This window comes from Lepisosteus platostomus, chromosome 9, assembly GCF_059453375.1.
Source record: "Lepisosteus platostomus isolate fLepPlt1 chromosome 9, fLepPlt1.hap1, whole genome shotgun sequence".
Lineage (NCBI taxonomy): Eukaryota > Metazoa > Chordata > Actinopteri > Semionotiformes > Lepisosteidae > Lepisosteus > Lepisosteus platostomus.
In genome coordinates, this window is record NC_142619.1 from 39909225 (window position 1) to 39931679 (window position 22455).

General features: G+C 36.3%; 1 protein-coding gene across 1 annotated transcript in view; it reads right to left on the reverse strand.

The window, feature by feature from the left end:
- gnai1 (guanine nucleotide binding protein (G protein), alpha inhibiting activity polypeptide 1) overlaps positions 1–20976 on the reverse strand; it is a 36835-nt gene extending 15859 nt beyond the window's left edge. Inside the window, exon 1 of the mRNA XM_088645006.1 lies at positions 20324–20976. Coding sequence (XP_088501132.1) covers positions 20324–20441 — 118 coding nt within the window. The 5' untranslated portion in view covers positions 20442–20976. The remainder of the gene's footprint in view (positions 1–20323) is intronic.
- Positions 20977–22455: the final 1479 nt, after the last annotated feature.

Here is a 22455-nt window from a genome sequence, read left to right on the forward strand (position 1 = left end):
ACGAATTAAGAAGTTTCTTGTGCAAAATAAAACAATAACATACTAAAAGGATCTAAAATCCAATTCCAGTCTGTGGTATGGAGATACATTGGTCTTTTAAAGTGATATCAGTTACTAGGCTTTGCTACACTTAGTAAACCTTTAAAATTTACAGGTGATATTAAAGGAGTGGCAATGTCAGTTATTTTTCAACAGTGCAAAATGCAAAGGTACTTGGAACAGGACATAAACTTGACAAATTAAGTTAAAATAATTAAAGTCAGGTAGGAAAATATGTATACAATAATAAGCATTGAATAGTTGGTGCTGATGTTGAAGCAATGTTGGTTAGCCTTCATTTGAAATACTGGGGTCATAATGCATTTTAAAAGTACAAAAGATACAGAAGATCGCAACCTAGAACAATTCCCAATTTCTAGCAAAATTCTTGAGATCAAGAAGAGCTCCCCTAATCACACTTAACAGTTGTTAAAACAGTCCATGAATGCTTACGCAACTGCCTAAGACCTTTAGTAAGATTTGCAAAACACAGGCCAATCATTTTTTTTCCATCAAAGCAGGGGGGGTTTAAGGTGCAGTGAGTCAGCATAGGCTTGACCATAATGACTCATGTCTTTCAAACAAAGCAGCAGCGACAGTCTGTACTTGTGGACTTGAACCCCTTGTCCCTTGAAAATGAGTTCTGTCAGTCGGACACCTTTTCTATCGTATATGCTTTCTGAAGTAGGAGTTTCAATTCTTCTTATTTATTGTTGTTTTCATCCTGTAAATCGCTTTGAGAAGCCACCTTTAAAGGCGCTACATAATATAAAGTTTATTATTATTATTATTTTGCACGTGCTCCAGAAACTCCATAGCAGCTTTTGGTTGGATGATGTACATTCCCCAGTTATTCCCTATCTCAGTCACTCATCAATTATAGTACATTACATGTCAATAATTCTCTTAAAACACTGACAATCCCTGAACACAAAAATATAATATCTGATATTTTCTCAAGAACGGAATTTCTCAGATAACATACCATATCAATGTTTTTCTTTGCTCATGTTTCAAAAAACAAACCATAATTTTTGTTTTTATATCCTGGTACAATAATTTTCAATTACAATACGACAATGAGCTTTTGTGCCATGGATTAATATGGTACTGTGGCATATTTCTGATATTTCACCTTTGACCTTGTATTTAACTTATGCAATTTACGGTAATTTTTTTTTAAACGAATTTATGGTTGTTCTGGTCATCGATATGGTATATACTCAAAACTCTTCTACAACCATGCAGGTTTCATGAAAAGTGGGGACCTTGTATCGTTCAGGAAATATGATCTAGGTAGATGCCATATCTGATCAACAAAATATGCACACAGGACACTGAACACTGAAGTGTTTGAATAATTTGTGTGATGAACAATACTATCAGTAATGTTTGTGACAGATCTGTACCACTGAAAATGTTTTTTTCTTTGAAAGACTTATTATAGCAGTCTGGAATCTATAGTCTATAATCTGTAATGTATAATTGTATCTCGTGAGTCTAGGCTCACAGCATGGCCCCTGTATCCACAGAAGAACAGTAAGGATGTGAAGACTCTTGCAGGCTCTTTACCATCTCTACCAATGGAGCCATTCAGCTTTTAACAAACTACAAGCTTCACAGCAATGCAGAGGAGGTTCAGTACTGATCGGAGGCAGGACAAACCCCTTGCCGACATCACCAAAAACCTGCAGCTGCCAAGGAAGTCACAGGGGGCACCGTTTTGCTTGGAACAAGGAGATCCCTGTTGATTAATCCCACATGTAACTCAGCAACAAGCCCAGTTGGGCTCTGCAGCTTAGGGAATACCAGTCGCAGACAGCTAGTGATAACATCCAGGCTCAAACTCGCAAACTGTGGGTCACAGAGCTCAACCTGTGCTTTCAGCAGGCACCTTTACCAACAATCACTCAGGAACCCACTTTTAAACGTATGCGTCTTTAAAAATCTTTATTGTATAACTGTAGAGAATTTATTACATTAAAAAAATATATTACCATATCATTCACCCCTTTCACGCAAAGAACAATGGGTGCAACCTGGAGCTGCAGCAATCCACTTCTGTGTGAAAGGATTAAAGGTGCTGAATGTGCAAATTTGCATTGGTTTTCTCCAGCTCCTCTGATTTCCACAACATGTTATCTAGGTTCATTGTCCTGTTTTCCCCACTAAGAAGGGGCTCGACAACCTGCAGTTACAGCAAGCATGTCATTAACGGCAAGTATGGGGATTTTTAACTGCACATGCAATAAAACTCTAATAAGCCACAAAAGAAATTAAGTTAAAAGAAACTGACTGTTCTGTAATCCTCTACAACATGCAACTCAATGAATGTTCTTTGGCTAAAAAAAATAATTCCCTTGCTTCATTTCCTGCATTGTGGCCTAGCCTGCTGTACCGCTGATAACATTTTTCACACTTAGGTGTAAAGTCAAGTATTTAGGATGAATTGGCAGTTGCAAAGAAAGATGTTAGATGTTTGCTCACCTCAGTCCTTTGAAGAGATTAATATGGATTTGTTCAACATGAAGACTGTGTTTCGAGTGTATGGATATAAACAATGTACCAAGATTAGTAATTCTTGCAAGATACTGTGACACATTTGGACCCTGAGAAGAGCTGGGCTGCTTGAAACCCATGCATGAAAACTTACGGGCGAAGACAGAGCAAAGACTTTTATTAATCCTTTCGAGGAAAGCGGAAATGAAAATCAAGAAAATATTTTCTGTGACGACTGACTATGCCCCTTCTATTGTTGGAAAAGAGGAGGGATTCGTAAACATCATTGTAGATTACATTGGCCACTCCATGGTAAATTCCGATTGTGTAATTCATTACGAAAATCTTTGTGCAAAATCCTGAATTATCAGCTTAATAATGCGATGACTACAGTGGTGAAAAAAAAACCTTCTTGCTCAGTCTGCCTTGATGCACAGGCAGTTTTAAACACTGCTTGAGCTAGGACAATTCAGCAAGGGAAAGCAAAGAGAAGAATTGCAGTAAGTAGTAAGACGTGCACATTAATTCACTAAATTTTAGATATTATATTTTAATATTACATTTATAAATCAAACTATAAGTAGGGCTATTATTGACATTAAACAAATATATACAGCATGCAAATCCATAAAACATGCATGAGATAACTCTTGGCATGCCGCTTCTGAAAGGCGGCGGACCCGTTCTAGGGTGTGCATGTGCCCAGCTCCCCAGTTATCTTGCAACACACATGCACGTTGGCAAATAGAGCTGAAGTTCCCAAATGATTCCCTGTTTTTAACAAATCATTTTAGTGAATCATATAGTTTCACGATTTCCCAAATTATCAGTTCATTTGATTTTAAATCTATTCATTTCTCAGGAAGAGGAGTCAAGGAGTGAACCAAGCAAGTCACAACAGGAAATAATTCACTTCCCAACTCAGAGCTCAGTGAGTTGCTGAATAGCCCTAAACTGCCAAACTCAATAGCTCTCAAACTAAGTAATGTCTTCATACAACATTTTCTTTAGGATTTTCTTCTCAAACTATATACCTTTCCGTGCAGAAGAATGAAACCTAGCAAGGCTATTAATTTTACATCTTCCATTTAGTTCCATAGAGGAATTAGAAAAAAAATAACTATGTTCTACAAGCCCAATAACTTTTACTTAATAAAATACATTTTGTAATTAAACTCTAATAGCTAGTTCCTAGCAACATCATGCAATGTGGAAGAGTAAGTGTTATTTAATCTGCAGTGGAATTAAAGTAGGTTACATGTGAATCAATCTTTGACATATTTTAGATAAACTTGGGCATGCCCAAAAAGTAACACATTCAGCACACCCTCAAGTTCCACAGAGTGTTGCCGTTTGAGCTCATGAGACACTACAGTTTATTCAGTTTTGGAAAAAAAGGACATTGATAGGAATCTCTAAACTATCCATATATTTGTGTGCTCAGGGTGTAGCTCTGCATTGCATGCTAAGCATCCGGACCAGACCAACTTATTGTGACCCTTACCGGGAAAGAGTGGTTTTAAAGACATCTAAATTTTCCAATAAAGAAGCTATATTGTAGTACTGAAAACCCAAAACAAATATTTAAGCACATCTGTAAAAACAACTATCATTTTAAGTTTCAAGGACATGGGGATGTCCACAAATATAGCATTGTTATATCACAAAGTGTTTTCTTCCCAAAATATTTTAAGGACACAAATAAGAACATGGTTTAACTTTTGCCCAAAGCTCTAGAAAACCCTGTTATTTTCAGAGATCAAAATTCCAGATTACACTTTGGGAGTATGTTTTCCATTAGTCCTTCATCCTTTATTTACATCACTTACAAGGAGCATTGCGTATTCAAAAAACATCTCACTACAAAAGGGAATATGAAAAGAAAGAACACGTGGCTGAAAGACTTTTATCTAAATGGCTTTGCATTCATAGCTTAGCCTCAAGTGAGGACAGATATAGTCCAAACATTTGGTGTGTGGGTTGAAAGAAGTATCACACAGATGCTCTACACGGATAGCCTGAGTAGTGAACCCTACATTCGCATGGTTTTGAAATATCGTATTATGTGTAGATTCAGCATGACCAACAAACCTAACTGGGGTATAGTGCATCTGTAGAACACATTTCATGCTGTATACACTGTTTTGAAAATATGTGTGATTTATAATGACAGAGGTTCCTTAATATCAAGTTACATATAAACCCTAAAATTATTTCTGTTGACCCTGGATTAGGTTAGGGGAGACAAATATAAAAAAAAAAACATTTTAAAAATCATTAGACAATTTACATAGAAGCTTCCTGAGATTCAAACAGAAGAACAATTTCTCTCAAGCAAGGAGTCTTGAGTGCTTGTCACAAGGTCAGGTACAAGACCGAGGTCTCAGTAAGCAAACACACTTGACACAAATACAGGAGTGAGACTTGAGTGAGAACTGCTAACCTTAAATAGGATAGATGGCTAAGGGGATAAGACTAAAATTAACAAGAAAATCTTCAGTGTTCAAGGTATATTGACAGTGACTTTTATACTTTCAGCAAGTAAGCAAATACAAGTTTTAAGATCACAAAGACATGTTTTCATTGTAAACAATCCTGCATCTTGAGAACTTTCCTTAATTCCTGAGCAGCGTGTTTAAAAACATTAAATACTCTGGGTCTTCTCTAAAAAAAAAACATCCATCGCTGCGAGCAAGAACCATCCAAAATGTTTACAATCCATCTCAGTTTTTTATACAAAAAGTAACCCTGTTAAAAACAGTCATATGTTCCTTTCACACCTTCGCATTTTCTGTATTCAAAGCTATTTTCAAGAAAATGGTTCTTATTAAACATAAATCAATTTACCAGTTTATAGTAATTATTTCTACAGTTGGAGTTCAGGTATATGCCACCTCCATTTCTTACTTTAAGAACCCAGAAAGCAGAACATGTTCCAATCCAACAGGCTTCTTTTGCACCTAGAGTTATAAACTTAACAAGACAAGTAATGGGTCACGTATGTCCTGTGGAATCCAAAAAATAGATTATGGCCTAAGAATGGGTTGCAATCCTGAAATCTCTTGCTGATCACACCCTCAAAGCATATCACTCCCTGCATGAGGCAAATGATGGCACCATGAACAGACCTTTCAATGAATCGAAAGCTATATATATATATTCTGTTTACAAAAACTGGTCCAATGAATTACATATTGTGAGTTTTGTTAATAATAAATGCACTACTACACAAATATCAAAACAAGATTACAGAACTCACCGACATCATCCCCACAATTTTAGACGAAGTATTTCTGGATGCTCATGAATAGCTAAACTGAAACGCAATGCCTGCACTGAGGAGACGTGCCTCTCTGTTGACATACCTCAATAGGACGTGAGCCACACAATCGACTATGACCTGGGTAAGGTTATGGCTCCCATTTCCCTCAGGGTACAGTTTCATGCAAAAGCTGTAGATAAATAGTACAAAGCTCCACAGCTGGCGGAAAATAAAAACAGGTGTCGTGGACAAAATGAGAAAGGGAGAAACTTGGATGACACCACTCATTCATGTTTTGAAAATGCTACCCATTGCATTGTGTGGATGCTCAAAGACGAACCAAGATGTTAACTTTTTGCACTCAAGACAATGAATTTGGCTCTTTAAATTATCATTTATTTGCTTGATACATATAGGAACAGCAGCAGGAAATCACTGTCTGGTACAATAAGAACACCAGCAGAGAAAGTTAAACAAGTATGGAGTGGCTATGATGTTTTAAGAAAAAGCATTAGGATTGGGGAAATACATGGGGAAATAATTTGCAGGTCAAGGGGATTCAGACTATTAGCAGTACTACATGTCATTTGTAATTAGAAAAATAATTTTTAATAGGTTCTTGAATGTAGTTGACAAGGTATATGTACTATATCACATTTTCTGCATCATGTGCCAGGCCATATGTTGCCAAGTCTAAAAAATATTCAGCTCAGTTTATTTGTCACATGCACAAGTGCAATGAAGTGCTTATTTGCATATACGCTCCAATACAAAGACATTAAAGAAATCACCAAAAACAGCAGCAGCAACAAGTTAAATAAAACTTAAAAATATTGACACATTGCTTGGATGCAAGCAAAAATTCTACAACTTAAATGCACAAACAGAATGGTCTGGATCACCCATAGTCTTGAGATTTTTTGTGGTTTATGAAAAACAATAGTAACACAGATCTTTTAATCTACTAGTTAATGTTAATTTGCTTATTTTAATTCACTGAACTAAAATATGTGCTTAGCAATTTAAAGTTTGTTAATCTTTTAAATCAATAACAGCTGTGACGCTTGCGATAACATGTAAATTATTTTCCGAATACGAGCTTGTTCAATCACCCTTCTCATTTTTCTCTGTCACTCTGATTCAATGATGTGATTTGAGGCAGCTTTCATTTTCGGATTACAGACAAGGAAAGCAGTTATTTTAAAATGAGAGATTCCCCAACCTCTACTCAAGACTGAGAAGGCAATCATCTGGTGTCAATGCCATTTTAAACACAAGGAAAACTAACACATGACAACAGTAACTCGCAACACTGTCTTAATATAGCTTACAAAAACAAAATCATTCAAACTACATACTAAAACAGCACACAGAAATACCTCACAGTCAAAATAAGATTTGTTTTTGAAGCTAAAAACAAATGGCTGTTAGTCAAGGATACAATGTCCACTAAGTCACCAGGTATTTGCAATGTTACAAAACCTTGAATTGTTGTGCGATAAAAATACACCATAGATGAAAAGTGGTGTAGGCTAAACATTAACCAGGTGGTTTCTATTACGTATTAGGTTCAGATAATGCAAATTTTATCAATGCACATGGAGCAATGATAATATGAAATAATGTGGCCACCTATTTACAACATTTTTAAATGACACTCCTACATTCTGGGAAATCATTGTTTCCTTCATTCGTAACTTTGCAACATGGTTGTAGGCCATGTGCTACTTTATTGTAACCTATTTATATCAGTGGTTCTTTGGTTAGCTTTCACTGGTACTGCTACAGCTGTGAAGGTAAAGAAACAGTATTTTATTTGGATGACTAGTTAATTTTATTACTTTATTATTCCATATCAGTTAATAATAAACATTTAAAAATAACCTAGATAACATTAAAGGGGAACTGCAGTCCCAACTTCTGAGAAAGATTATTATATCTCAGTAAAAAAATAAATTAATTGACGTTATGTTATTGACAGAGTCCTTGCTAGAGCCAAAAATAACCAAAGGATCAACAACCTAATTAGAAACTCCCGGACTCACAACCGCATTCCACTAGTGCTCCCCACCACCCTAACACCCTTTCTATTCACAGGACCATTAATGACAACTTCCCTGTTCTACAGGATGACCCCTCCATTGGGAAGCTCTTTTCTGACTGCCCCATCATCTTATATCGCTGACCACCTAATCTGCATAACCTTCTTGTTCACAGCTCTCTTAACCATTCACAGCAATCATGCACACCAGGCACTTTTCCCTGCAACAGAACATGCTCCATCACTTATTATAATAATAAACTATTTTATATAGCACCTTTAAAGGTGGCTTCTCAAAGCTCTTAAATATGTCAAACTTGTAAATATATACCCAAAGGAACAAGTAATAGGTTTATTCCATGCTGAAAAGAGTAGAAAGAAAACAACGTTTCGGCCGTGGAGCCTTCTTCAGGTGTGTGACACACCTACCATTTGGGCCAATTCACCTCCCACCTATTTACTGCATCTCTTACAGAAAATGCCCAGCTATTTACATTGGTGAGACAGGAAGGAGACTTGGACACCATTTCAGGGAACATGTCAGGGCTGTGAGGGTCAAAGATCTCTCTATACCCACAGATTCCCATTTCACTTCAATGGCCAGAATCATATTGTTCTCTCCATCTGTGTCCACACAGTGGGGTTTCGGAACTCCTATTGCAGAAACACATCCAAAACTAAAATTCTCCTGAAACTAGGATCGCACCTTCTCCCTTCTCTTAATGAGAATTTCCTTCTAATCCTCTTTATTCATTCACAGGTTTTGACTTCACATCTCTCTTCCAGTTCTCCCTGAGCGTCAATACTTCTCTCCTGCTCCCGCCTCCTCTCAACTACCGTCTTTTGTTCTCCCATGCTTTATTAACTGCCTGTTTCCCCTCGGGCTTAAAAATGATCACTCAGTATCACTGACCAGTAGAGCTGACCTTACTTTCTACGGGGAATGACGGCACCTAAACCATGCCAGGAAAATTGAGCCTCACAACATTATAGAACCACCACAGTCCTTCACTGTTGTAACCAAGCACTCAGGGCTGTAGAGCTCTTTATGTTGGCACCACACATGCACTCATCCTTGGTAAGGAATATGGTGAAGGATGATTCACCGTACCATATCTCATTTCTCCAGTTCCTGTGCTTTGTATACCTCTGGATGTGCAAACATGTATTGTAAATTGCAATGTGCAATTTGTGCACTGTGACCCAAATACACCGCTCTTTGGAGTTCTTGGCAGACTGTTTCTGATTAAACAGGCTGCTCATACCCAATGTTGACAATGGCAATCTGATGGATTACATTGATCTACAGTCCCTCTCTTGCTTTGTCTTGAACCTCAAATTAATGTATTGATATCAATCCTGGAGTGCTGTTGCTGTTTACTAGCGTATTCCACTTCGATTTGTATGCGGACGTTACCTTAGACACTGTTGATTGATCAAATTGAGCTGATTTTGTAGAAAAGGGTTTTTAAAATAAAGTTTTTAGATTCATACATCATACAAACAAGACAAACCAACAAATGTGTCAAATCGAACACAGCAAAAACTTGTCCTTTAAATAACTGCCTTGGAAGCATGGCAGAGACACCTAATCTACTATCTGTCCAGTTTTTGTGAAAGGAGATCTGCAATAACTGGGCTAAAGAATTCAATCGGTGTGGCATTAGGTTTATTAATATTGTTGTGTTTGGGCACATTTCTGCCCTGCACTTGCTTAATACCTACAAAAAAAAAACAATGTCCTATTCCCAGGTGTGCTAAATGATGTGCATTAGAACAGACCTTTAAAAGTCTGAATGTACAGAATTAATAATATCCAAGATAGAATTTTAAACTGCATGCTGGTTGAGCAACTTGTTCTGTGAGGTGTTCTGCCCTAACTTTAGCATTAAGGCACTTACAACTGTTTAGGATTACTCGTGCTACAATCATTTCTGACATTACCTGGTTCTGAATCCTTCTCAATAACACTGCTTTCAACACATAAATATACTTCACAATATCACTTGACTCTCACAAATTTCCTGATGAAATTTTCAGGTACATTTTTGCTGTATACTCAAATTCATTTTTCTTCATCTAATGCTGGGAGCAATTCTAGGAAAAACAGTGCTAAAATAAAACTCAGGTTTGAATATTACTAAAACAGATTTAAATTACTATAGTAAATATAGTGCATATAGAAGTCAGAGTGAACTTATCTATGTCCATTCCATGGCTAGGTTACTGCTTTGCTTAAATTGATGTTGAACAGTGACTCAGTTGAAGTGTCACATCTATATTGAGTCCTGATGCCTGTTGTGCAAGCCCATCTTCCTGTTCTGATACTATACATCATGTAGCTATGGTAACCATCTATATTGCTTGCAAGACAACTCATTGCGTCTTTCAATACTAAATAACCTGAAAAGAACTATATCACATTGAAACTAAGGAAAATGTACTCGGACAACACAAACTGCATTTTGTTTTTATTAATTTATTAACTTGCTATTAGTTTCAAAACTTTTGTTGAAAAGTAACAATCGTTACCTAAGTAATAATTAAATGGCAAATGAAAAATGTGCACACTGATGCATGGTACAATCTAGATCTTAATAGGGATGCAGGTCATGTGATACTGACACTGCATGTGTCACTTTACATTTACAGATTCTGATCCATATAATGTTCTCTTTCAGAGACAAAAATATATTAAAACCCATAGAACATTTTTAAATTTAAGCTGCATTTTAAATTAAGTCTTTTGCACCAATGTATAGTACTAATTATTTCCCATTTTGAAACAGCCATCTTCCAATTAAAGCAGATACTCAAAACCCTCATTTGTTCAAGCATTTTAGGTACATGAAGCAATGCACTTAGTTATAAACAATATTTTAAAACTCTTTTACAATGATAACTTTTTAAGAACAAAGGTATTTGAATATATATTGTATTGAAGTAGTAAATACCCAACACTAAATTGAGACTTTTGTAAAGCAGGGGAGCAAATGACACTGTCATGCAAAAAGTTGCTTGTAAACAAATCTTTCTTGAAAAGTAAATTTGCTGTGCTTACAAAGAGCCTTTGGAACCCCACAGCTGGGCTGTTCTGCCAGTTTCCTTCCCAAATCCTATAGGATTAATAAAGTGCCAGTTCCACCCAACTACTGCAGTTGAGTAAGTAGATTAGTAGGCCCACACATTATGCAGCTCTGCTATGGCCCGTTGTTTCTGGCAATTTGAGTACTTCAAATGCCACTCCTCCAGGTGCTCAAAGCATATGGAAAGTCTTGAGTCACAAAAATACCATCACCAGAAAACGTCCAGATATTTGACAGCACTGCAAATATACTTGCCTTAAAAAAACACAGCTCGATATGTAGGCTACAGTGCCACTATGTATAGTTGAACAAAAAAAGCAATCGTGCTGGAAGTCTTGCCAAAAAACCTCTGCATTAAGATAAAAAGCATTAGCTAAGAACATGTTGCAAGATGCTGTTCTTCCCTCTTTCAGGTTCTGTATTGTTTATACCACCGAGCAGAAGTAATGCCATTCTTTGCCAAAGTTTCGGTCAGTGTCGCCTTCCTTTTCCTACTAATTTCATTTCTTGTTTTCTTTACTTTCTTAAGGACTAGCATAAATTTTCTATTAGAACTCATACTTGCTATATTAGTAAACAGGATGGAGAAATATAATTTAGCATTTTCACTAGGGAGCTTCAGAGACATCTGTGTATACAGGTACACAGTACCTAATTTCCGTCTTCCAAAATTTCCTTTTCGTTAGGCATGACAACAAATACTGCACCCAAACTGGTCCAGCAGAAAAAATAGCACAGAATAAAAAAAAGACTTTAATTTATAAAGGCAAGCGCTTTCAGAAAAATTTGTAGAAATGACAACTGTTTAAGTTGCTTAAGATACAGAACACTACTAGGGAGCTTCTGAATGTCTCAACTAGGAAAGATTGCATCATCTCCAACTTAAGAGGAAGTTTCTTTCGATACATATTTGGTGATATTTAGACTACATCACTGAGGAGATGTTAAAAGGACTCGGTAGATGTACATTTGAAAATTCTAAATCGGGATATAGGATTGCACTCCGAGTTGTGTTCGAGAATAAGTGACAAGATAAAAAGCATAAAATGTAAACATTTCTAAGAACAATAACTGAATGAAGATTCACTCAGTACAGACTGTACTACTGTTTCCGTATTGTTGAGAACAGGCGGTGAGTTGATTTGAAAAAAAAAAAACATCTTTAATTTTTAATTGTGCCCCTGGTTACGTAATTGTCAAACATTTCATTTTGACATATAAATAAGATGTTTGTTCTTTTTCCTGCTAAGCACCTCATAGTTAACAGAAGAAAAACACCAACATATAATTTCAGACTAAGCATGCAGTATGTAAAATATTTTCCAAATTTTGTGAAGTCTCATTTCTCTAAACAGGTTATTTAAGTATATACCTTCTGAGGAAACTGGAAGAGTACAACACGCAGAGCTGACTTTTACCCAAATGCTTTAAAATGACAGCGATTGGAGAACAATTACATAACAATTAATACAATTGTCAAATGAATATGTAGAGTAGTGAATATAGCAGTATGCAGCAACAGAGACCAGACAAAAAGGTCAGAGATCTAGTTATGTAGCATTTGATTGATGAAAACAAATGCAATATTCATATAAAACATATTGTACACATTTAAAAAATATCAAATTATTTCATTTCCACTAATCACACATGTTATATTAAAGTACCTATGGGCACCTGTAGAGTCTTATCTAGCATTACAGGTTTGATGTTTATTTTTATTTCTGGTGAAACCCTGGATTGCTATCATATGTGCGAACCTTCTGCAAACAAAAACTGTAGCAATAAAGACATTGATTCCTTCCTGAAATGTTTATCTCCTTTCAAATTAAGTGTTCACATGTAAGACTAAAGTTCATTTCAACAAGCTAGTCAAAACACCTGCTTACAAAAATATTAAACAAGGAGCATACACCAGATATGAACTTGGCACACTGAATAAACGTGATATTGCAGAGAAAGCAATTTGTGAATCCTCTACATTGGTCCATATACATGAGTATATTAATCTTAAATCTTAAATTGTTCATTAGTTTTTCACAAATCTTACTAAAATAAACATAACCAGATTTAACAAAATGATCGGTCTGTAAATATGAAACAGTCTATGAACCCTTACATTCAGTAACTGCTGGCTCAACAACCTTAGCTTGGATTTTACTGCAACTTTTTATTAGTTTCTCAAATCAAGTTTTAGGAGTTTTGGTTAATTCAAAAGAGTGGTGACCAAACTTGTTTTGCTTTCTTAATTGCTTCCCACATTACCTTTGATATAAAAGGTTCAGAAGCAGCATCTTATAGCTCAGCATTCACAACTATTTATAATTTATGTTTTCACTACCTGAATGCAATATCATATCTACATTAAAACATGTGTTTGCCCAGTTATACTACTGCACCATCACAGCATAGCCCTCCTGTACTTTTTCACAGTTTTACAATCAGACACCGAATATCCTGTATCAGCAGTAAACACTAGTAATGGAATAGATGTCACTAGTGTACACCATAATTTTAATTAGCCACATTACCACTGTGATTTGGGACTCCCTGAAGACAAACATTCTGTCAAACTTTAGCCCAGAGACTGCAAGCAAATGTTGTTAAATTGCTCTCTGGGGCAATACAAACTGCAGTCACAAATGCTGGCAAGAAGGATATATTAATAAGCTTCACTGAACATCTTGAACCTAATTCTCAAAGCATGGTTTGTTTTTCTTTAGGTATATCTGAACCTGTGCATCTGATCACCTAGGTCATTAAGGGTGTTCCGTAACCAGCTGCTGTGCACCAAAAGGTGATTTAATTTCAAGAGATTAATCAAAATTCTGCACTGTCAGGCATCTCACAACTGCACACGGTTTTTCTCTAAGGGTTTGCCATTTTCAGTTCCAACCCTAACCTACCCCAGTTAATTCCATTTTTAAATAATTCTGAACTAATACTACTTTAATAAACTTATAAGCACATTTCTATAGCTCTATTATTGAGACCCGTTGTATGTTAAGTAGATGTTACTGCATTGTAATCTTATGAAGTCAGAAAAACTCATAAGTAATGAGCACATTATACATAATATAATAAAAGTCTATATACCGTGGTAATCTTAGCATCACTGACTATTAGCCTTAGTCTTTGTGAAAATATGATCACCCTTAAGATTTTTTTTTTTTACTTTGCAAAAAGACTTCATCTCAACCTCATCACCTCATTTTTGTTTCTCATTCCTCCACCCTGAACTGAGGACTTGTCATTTGATAGCAATTTGCTGCTTATGGGCTAGTTTCCCCACTACTAATACATGCAACTTTAGGCACTGATAAGCGTATAGCAATAACCATGTTTTTGTGCTTTAATGTTCAGATCCAAGTTCACAGTAATATTTTTGGACTTCAGGGAACATAGAATCAGAAAACAAAATGTCTTTTGAATGAAAGGGTACAGATCTTGGGAAAAATCACACTTCATAGTTGCCCAAAACTAATTTACAGGGAATTAGCAGGAAAAATATGAAAATGAGCAGAAATGTCACGACCATCCTGCACTTGCAGATAATAACGCAGGCGTTTCTTTTATGGCACAAACTGAAGCAACATTTACCCATTTTGGGATAAAAGGAATTGGGATCTAACAATTTAGCTACAGTAATAATGCCGTGGATAAGGGCATATAATCCTAAATTAGAACTTGGTTATGCAGCCTCTTATCAGTTCACAACAATTAAAAATAAAACATACATGAAAATCAGACTCATGTGCACAACAATAATTTTGACCCTGCACTATGAGATAAATGAACCAATGACAATTACAAAAAAGACCCTATAATCAATCTTGAGAAAAACCAATTTGCCTAAAATTAAAGATTATAAAGTCATAAACAGGAATTGCAAAGGGGAAAATGAGGGGATATTTTAAATGAAACTTAGCAAGACTCATATTTCACAAATTACAAAAGTCCATAATAGACAAAAAAGACTCACAAATACTGTGAAAATTATGAGTGACTGCATCAATATAAACCAGATGCCTTCTCAATATATAAACTACATCAGCCAATGTTTGCTAAATAATGCCACATAGCATAAATATTCTGCATTCCTTCCCCTTTGTAAATATTAAGCTCTTTTAAATTTTAATACACAATTAAACACTTTTTCTTTAGAGTTCTGAATGAAAAAGTACTTTTAAGATAGCCCAGAAGATTTACAATAGAATCATTTTTTTTACAATGCAAGCACAATTTCTACATACATCATATTTCTGGATCTTTTTATCAAAACTACAGGAGACAAAATCAAGTAATTTTGCTTACATGACAGCTGTTACAGAAGCTAAGCAAGGGTCTAGTCAATACTGAACACTAGGGAAAGCCAGTTAGGACATTGCAGTATTGGAACAGCGATAAAATCTCTGAATATTTTTGCCACACACTCTATCCACCCACAAAAAAATCCAGTGAAAACAAAAAGATAGTTGTGAACAGAGTTTTAGACTCAATTGCTACACTAAAAAACAATACAGTTACACTGAATGAGTATACCTTCCACTAGTACAGTAAAACCATTCTCTTGTATTCACAGTTCATATGGTGGTGAAATATTTCAGCTGTATTTCAAGTTTTGTATTACTGCTAATGAAGAACAAGAGCTTGTACTGTTTACTGTATAATATGTTAAGTTCTTAGCATTATAGAATACAAGATTATCTAGAATCTAGTATGATAATCTAATATCTAGTTTTCTAGAATATCTAAAGATCTGGTGAATAAAAAATTATTTTGCCAAAGAGTTCATTTAACGACGTAATTCTTATTTTGTCTATAATGAGTTATGCAAGAAGTGTCTCGTATATTTGTGGACAGTACAATTTTAAAGGTTTTTTCCCCCACTTTTATGTAGTAAAATTAGATCAATGTTATTTTCCGATAGAAAATTTGATTGGTGAACCTCACTCTGGAAAAATAATTTGAAAACCATCGCAACAGTGTTATGAGAAATACCAATTACCTAATATTAAGTTAATTATGTTCTACAAGAACATGTTTGAAAAATAAACCACATTACGTCACAATTTCAAGCAGAATAGAAGCAAAAATATAAACTGCAATTGACAAATAAGCCTACATACTAAAACATCAGTGTCAGCACATTGGTCAGGAAGTTACTGGTCTTACAAAACAGCACTATGTGAAGACACAAAGTAACTTTCATGAAAAGAATGACTAAAGAAAGCCTAGACTGGTTTAATAAGAATTAAGAAAACAGTAGGGTTAAGAATTGGCAACAAGATGATAACTCACTGCAGCTGATATTACACAGCACAAAGAAGAAATAAAAACAAATGTGCAGCAGAAACAGCACAATTACTTTAATTATGTACAAAAAATACAAAACCTTGAAAGCTTCTGAAGTGTAATGTGGTACAGATTCTAGGATGATGCATAGTATGAATTTACATTGTGCAAATAGCTTCAAGTAAAAAAAAAACACCAATTTTGCATAATAAAAAAGGAACACTCAATATTCCATGTTAGATGTCCAAGGGTTTCACTTTGACTTACATTTACAGTGCTGAGGCATGGTGCAAGTAGGTTTTATCTGTAGCAAGAAAGGGGAATTTCTTTTTAAGATTCAATATTTATTGCCATACCAACTTAGTTAAGAATTTGCTTCCCGTGTGTGCATGACAGTTAAACAATAAAACAATAAAAACAGTAACAGAGACATCAGGCACAACATAACATAAAACCATAAGATATAGTCAGATAACTTAAAAACGAAGAAATGAAAATTTTAAATACATAAATAAAATAATAGGAATAATAAAAAAGAAACCTACCGCAATATTGAAATAAAGAAACCGGTGCATTGGAGGGTTAAATTACATGTAATACTTAAATCTTGCGTTATGAAATAGTAAGAGGCATAACCCCAAAATGCACAAGTATAACACCAAGTGATTTTTTTACATCCAGCTTCGAAGAGACAATACATACAAGGATTAAGACGTAAGCGCTAAGAATATAAATTAAATCCATGTGGGCTTTACATATGCATTCTGTGATTTCCAGGTGAAAAATCACCCCTCCTTCAAAATTGAAATAGCAAATCATCCACATCTTAACATAGGTACTCCTAGATTTTTCATAAAAAGTTGTTTATGGTCTTGTCCCACATTACCTTGTGTGCATATCTTCTCTCATGTGTACATAGTCTGGAATAATTTCCACTGCTTTTCCAGTGTAACCCTTTCAGTCACAAATAAAAAGCATTCTAGTAACGTGAAAAGCAAGCCAACACTAGGATTTAAGATAAATATTTTTGCAATGCCTTTTACTTGAATTAAGTTTATTATTAATGTATTGTATGGCATATCATAATATTGCAATATTCGGTAAAGCTGTAACATTATATCACAGTGCTGTAATAACAGTTATAAGTGCACACGTATGCTATAAGTGTTTCCCAATTTACATAAATCCAACCTTACCTAAGGATGTACAGAACATAAACACTTGGTAATTAGGGATACGCATTAAGAATTTTTGGAACTATTAATTTATATTAAACATGAGATGTATCAAGCTAAAATTCTTTTACCGATTATTTTTTCTGGTGCTGCAAGTGTGGTCCAATGTCTCCAATTCAAAACACTGAAATCTAAAATACTGCAGTCCTTAAAACCAACATCAACTACAAATAACAGCTTCACAACAAAGCTGTATAATTTGAACAAATGCTGTACAGAGTGAGTCCAAACCAATTACATGACACCTAATCCTGAAAGGCCTACAGACACTTGGACAGTGCAGGAAAGTCTAATTGTCAACATGTCATCACAGAAAGCCATACTGCTACATTGTGTAAGTGTTAATAGTGGGCTCACGATACCGAATACTAAGTGAGAGAACTGAACCCCTATGAAGATTTTACATTTTACGTAAACAGGTTCAAATATCCATCTCTCTACATTAATAATACAGTACCATAATAAGGTACATCTTCTGTAGCATTTGTGACAATGCCTCAAGCACAAAAACAGAAATCCCCTGATACTTATGAGGTCAGGATACAGTGCATCTCTAAATCCTGTTCATTCTAGTTAACCACAGACTTCATAATTTTCAACATGCTGATTGGCTAAGAGCAGCAAAGCACCCACTTAATTTTTAATGCAAATGACTGATCTCAGTCTACTTTTGTTTCATTCGCTTAGTGCAGCTGAGTCTTTACCAATGTTGCCTGTAATTTGAACTAGCTATCTATGTTACCTGGAAACGCAAATGCATCAGAGCAGCAACGGCACACACCTTCTGACTTTCAAGGTGAATAGCTCATGCAACATTACACTGAGCTCTAACATATGGCTCTTTCCAGAAGGCTAGAGGACACAAACAGATTTCTACAATAGATCAAGTGACAGGAGAAAGGAAACTATGAATTTTACGTCTTTACCAACAGGTGGTTAAGAATATTCAACGCGTGACTGCAAATTAAAAATAGATGTCAGTTTTCATTAAAATAATAAGCCTTCAGCATTGAGCCAAAAGAGATGCCCATCTCTCTGCACAACTTTCTTGTAGTCTAATAATGTTTTCCTCAAAAATCTACTAAAGACTGGCACATAACCAAGATACGTGTTCTTAAAATTACAAAAAAAGCTCAAAATGGTCTATACCTGTATCACATATAGAAGATCTTTAGGAAAAGGGCTACATCAATAGTTAATTTGTTAGCAATCATCTAGAAGAATTCTCATTCAAAACAAGCTCTTTTGCTGAATTATACTGAAAGAAAAAAATCTAAAATCCAGCAAATCACCTGTTGCATTCTTACCAAAAACAATTAATGAATATTAAAAGAAAAACAAGCAAGTGAAGAGTATTAGATTTGCTTCAAATTGTTGCTTCACATTATAGATGCGCAGTTGAACAAATTATCTTTCTGATATATTTTATACTCAATACAACGCGTCTATTAATGTTATGTAGTTTGCTCCGAGTGACAACTGCAATGGACACTTTTTTTTTATTCGTACTCATTTGCCCAAACTAAAGTTGTATTTTAACAGACAAGAGGCCAGGAAAGAGAGGTCTACTGTTAACTAGAATAAGAAGCACAAGTACAGTTCCTTTGTTTCTACTTGGGCTGTGAAGAAAATGTACAGTCAAACGCGCTATCTATATAAATCCGAAAGATACCACTTAAGAGAGCCTGTTACAAATACACTGACTTCTTCCACTGCCACATTTCAAAGAACTCATTTTATCTCCAAGCTAGCATCTTTGAAACTGCCGTGTAGGTATCGCCTATAGGCTAGATCGATGCATGCACGCAGTACTGTGTGCACACAATGGCTATGCAAGTAATTTACCAATAAACATACTATTCAAGTCCATTAAACGACGTGTGAGAGGAAACAATACATGTATTTTGTGGGCAACGATTGTTCTAAGCCATATAATAACTGTTGAATTCGTGCCTCGCCAGCGACTGTGAAAATCAACATCAAGTGCTGCATACGCACATCCACCCAAAAAGTTTTAAGAGAACAGTGTGACGCAACTGCAAAAGACATTTTAAAGCTGAACAGATACAAACGCCGAGCCTATAACGGAAGCTTAGCTGACGTCTGACAGGAAACTACTGTAAAACAAAAAAAATCAAACATCTCCCCCATTTAAATGGTAATTAAACTGTTTCACTTGTGCCATTTTGAATCAGCTGGGCAACAATATCACAAATCAACAGGTTTCTATCTAACTGAAAGCAATTTCATACGCAACCAAAGCCCCATCACTAGGAAATGGTGGTAGGTGGATTTAGAAAGCTCTTTTCTCGCAAAAATAAAGCCAAGAGGCGCTTGTGGGCCTCTGAAACAGTTCGGCCTGCCTTCACTCTCGCAAGCTTCCTACAAGGCGCCTGGACCTCCCCAAAAATGGTAACCGCACGGCCGAAGCACAAAAGAAATCAATGCAAGAATTAGCCTCTTGTGGCCATTTTTGTCGCATTCACAGAGTTTCTTCTCAACGCCTCACGAGTAGCTAACCCCACTACCGCACGGAGGAACAAAAAAAAAGTCGTTTCGCCAATTTGGAAAACAACCATCAAAACCGATAGATGTTGCATGTTAAATGACCCTTCCCAGGATAATTATACATGTTGCTCCTACATTGCTTATGTAGTCATCTTAGTGGGGGGGAAAAGGGCTATTTCATTAAAAAAAGATATGAGATTCCAGACATAAAACAAAGTATTCATTCATATATCTACACATTCATTAAAATTTCTCATTCAGCTACGTTGATCCGTGAGCTGAAACTCGGGACTGGCTTAGCAACACAAGCAAACTGTACACGATTAGCTCGAAAAGTTTGCCACCCTCCTTTCCTTACCGAGAAGGAGCAGTTTGACCTCCCTGGCCGCTTTCTCTCCGTCATCTCGCAGATTCCGGTCTATCATTTTACTGCGCTCCGCCGCCGCCTTGTCCTCAGTGCTTAAGGTGCACCCCATCCTCAGACCGAAACGTCTCGCAGCAGTACGAAAGTTGGAAAATTAAATCTGTCCAGCACAAACATGCAAGAATCGGGAAAAAAAGAGAGAAGAGGGGGTGGTCCACGGGAAACAAAAAACACAAACACGCCCTACTCCAGGCAACCAAAAAAAAACGGTTCACTCGACACGAATAATCGAGCGACTTTCACAAAACAAAAAAGTAGACGTGATCTACAACTCCCCGTCGTTAATCTAACTGAACTCGTATCAGTGTATTTTCCCCTCTTGAGGGTGGAGAATACAGCCCCGGACCGTAAGCCAGCGCCGACTGCCTCCTCAGTCACTCGATTGACCGACTCCTGCTGCTGCTTCCTGTTCAAACACTGGGGCTCGCGCACGCGTCTTAGCAGGCAGGCACGCGCCCATTTCAGGGAGCCCCTCGGTCGGGTTCTTGCGCCGCATCTGCCGTGTCTCAGCGGCGTAATGTTTTAGCTCCTCTGCCCTCGGTGAATGTTATGCTTCATTTGGTATTACAATAAGTCAAGGAAGCGCGTAGTGTCTGAGCGTTTCCTTTGTTGTTGCATTTTGAGTTTCATGCAACCAGCTGGAGGTACCGTTTTGATACCACCAGGTTCCACCCTGTCCCTCTCAGTTATGTGACGCGGTGCTGCTTTGTAACTTTTGGGAAGTATAAGGTACGTTTGGTTTTATGGCGTCTTAAGATACCCTACAAAGAGTCGTTAAGTCACTACCGATGACAGTTTGTATTCGCTTAAGGTTGTTAAATTTGAGGTTGTGTATTTTTGGTTTTTGACTTGTGGTTTGAGGCAAATAAAAGTCCCCCAAATGTTAAGACTATTCGACAGCTCACTTCACTTTCCGAATCAACACGGGAATATATACTTTCCCAACTACACGTTGCATTTTTGTAGTCGTTATATCAAAGGAATCGTTATTTTTTGTCTTGGTTCAGAATCTCATTTCAGGAAACCAGAAGCCAGTTAAGTAATTCTCATTTGTTTGACAAACGTCACATTAAGGTGCACCCTCTTCAGATCGTCATAGAAGGCTTTCGTCTCCATTTTTAGATGCGACGTTGTATCTCTGTATCGTCTTCCCGTTACTTATTAAGATTTAGCATTACCACAACTTTTTACAATTTAAGTGACAGATATGCAGCTCACATAACACAGTCACTGTCATCAGGATTATCTCAATATTTATATGAAATGTTTAAACAATTATATATTTAGTTTCACCATAAAGTATACTTATCTGGTAATTATATCTAAATTTTATTTTTTAATCTCGTATCATATACACCTTACTTGCCAACATTTAAAAGTATACTGATAGAAAAAAGAAAATATTTTCTGGATTGAGAATCCTATAGTTATAGTTTACGAACTTTCACAAAAAGTTGTCAGTTTGTTTTAAGCCCTCTGACTAGCAATACAGCTTGTGCAGTGAGGTATTGCTACTAGCCAATCACACAAAAGCTCATTAGGTGCCCTTTTACCCAATGAGGTCCAGGTGGAACAATACCTGATCAAGTCACCTTTAAAAAGGCCTTAATTCAAAGCTTAGGTCACTGTAAGAAAAAGGCCACACTTTTCTGTGCATTCCATAATGCCTCGAATGTCACCAGAAGCAATGGAGAGGGCCATTGGCATTGTTCTGCCTATCTGACATAAATATTGGTAGGTATTTCTTTTAGTAATGCCTTACGGATTAGGTTGTCTTCTAAGGTACTATATAGCATGTACTAAGAATTGTCATCTGCATCGACACAGAACTCCAGTCTTATGTAAATTGTATTGGCTACCTGTGAAATTATGAAAGGGGGACTATACTCAAGATACACTGAATCAAATCTCAGTGAAGTGAAAATAATAGCTGTAAGCAATCTGAAGAGATTGGAAGTGCACACTGATGCCCCCTGGAACACAACCTGCAAAGTCCACAGGCACCCTAACAATAGAATGTGCAAGAAAAATGTAAAACCATGAGATGGTTTGATAAAACGAGGTTT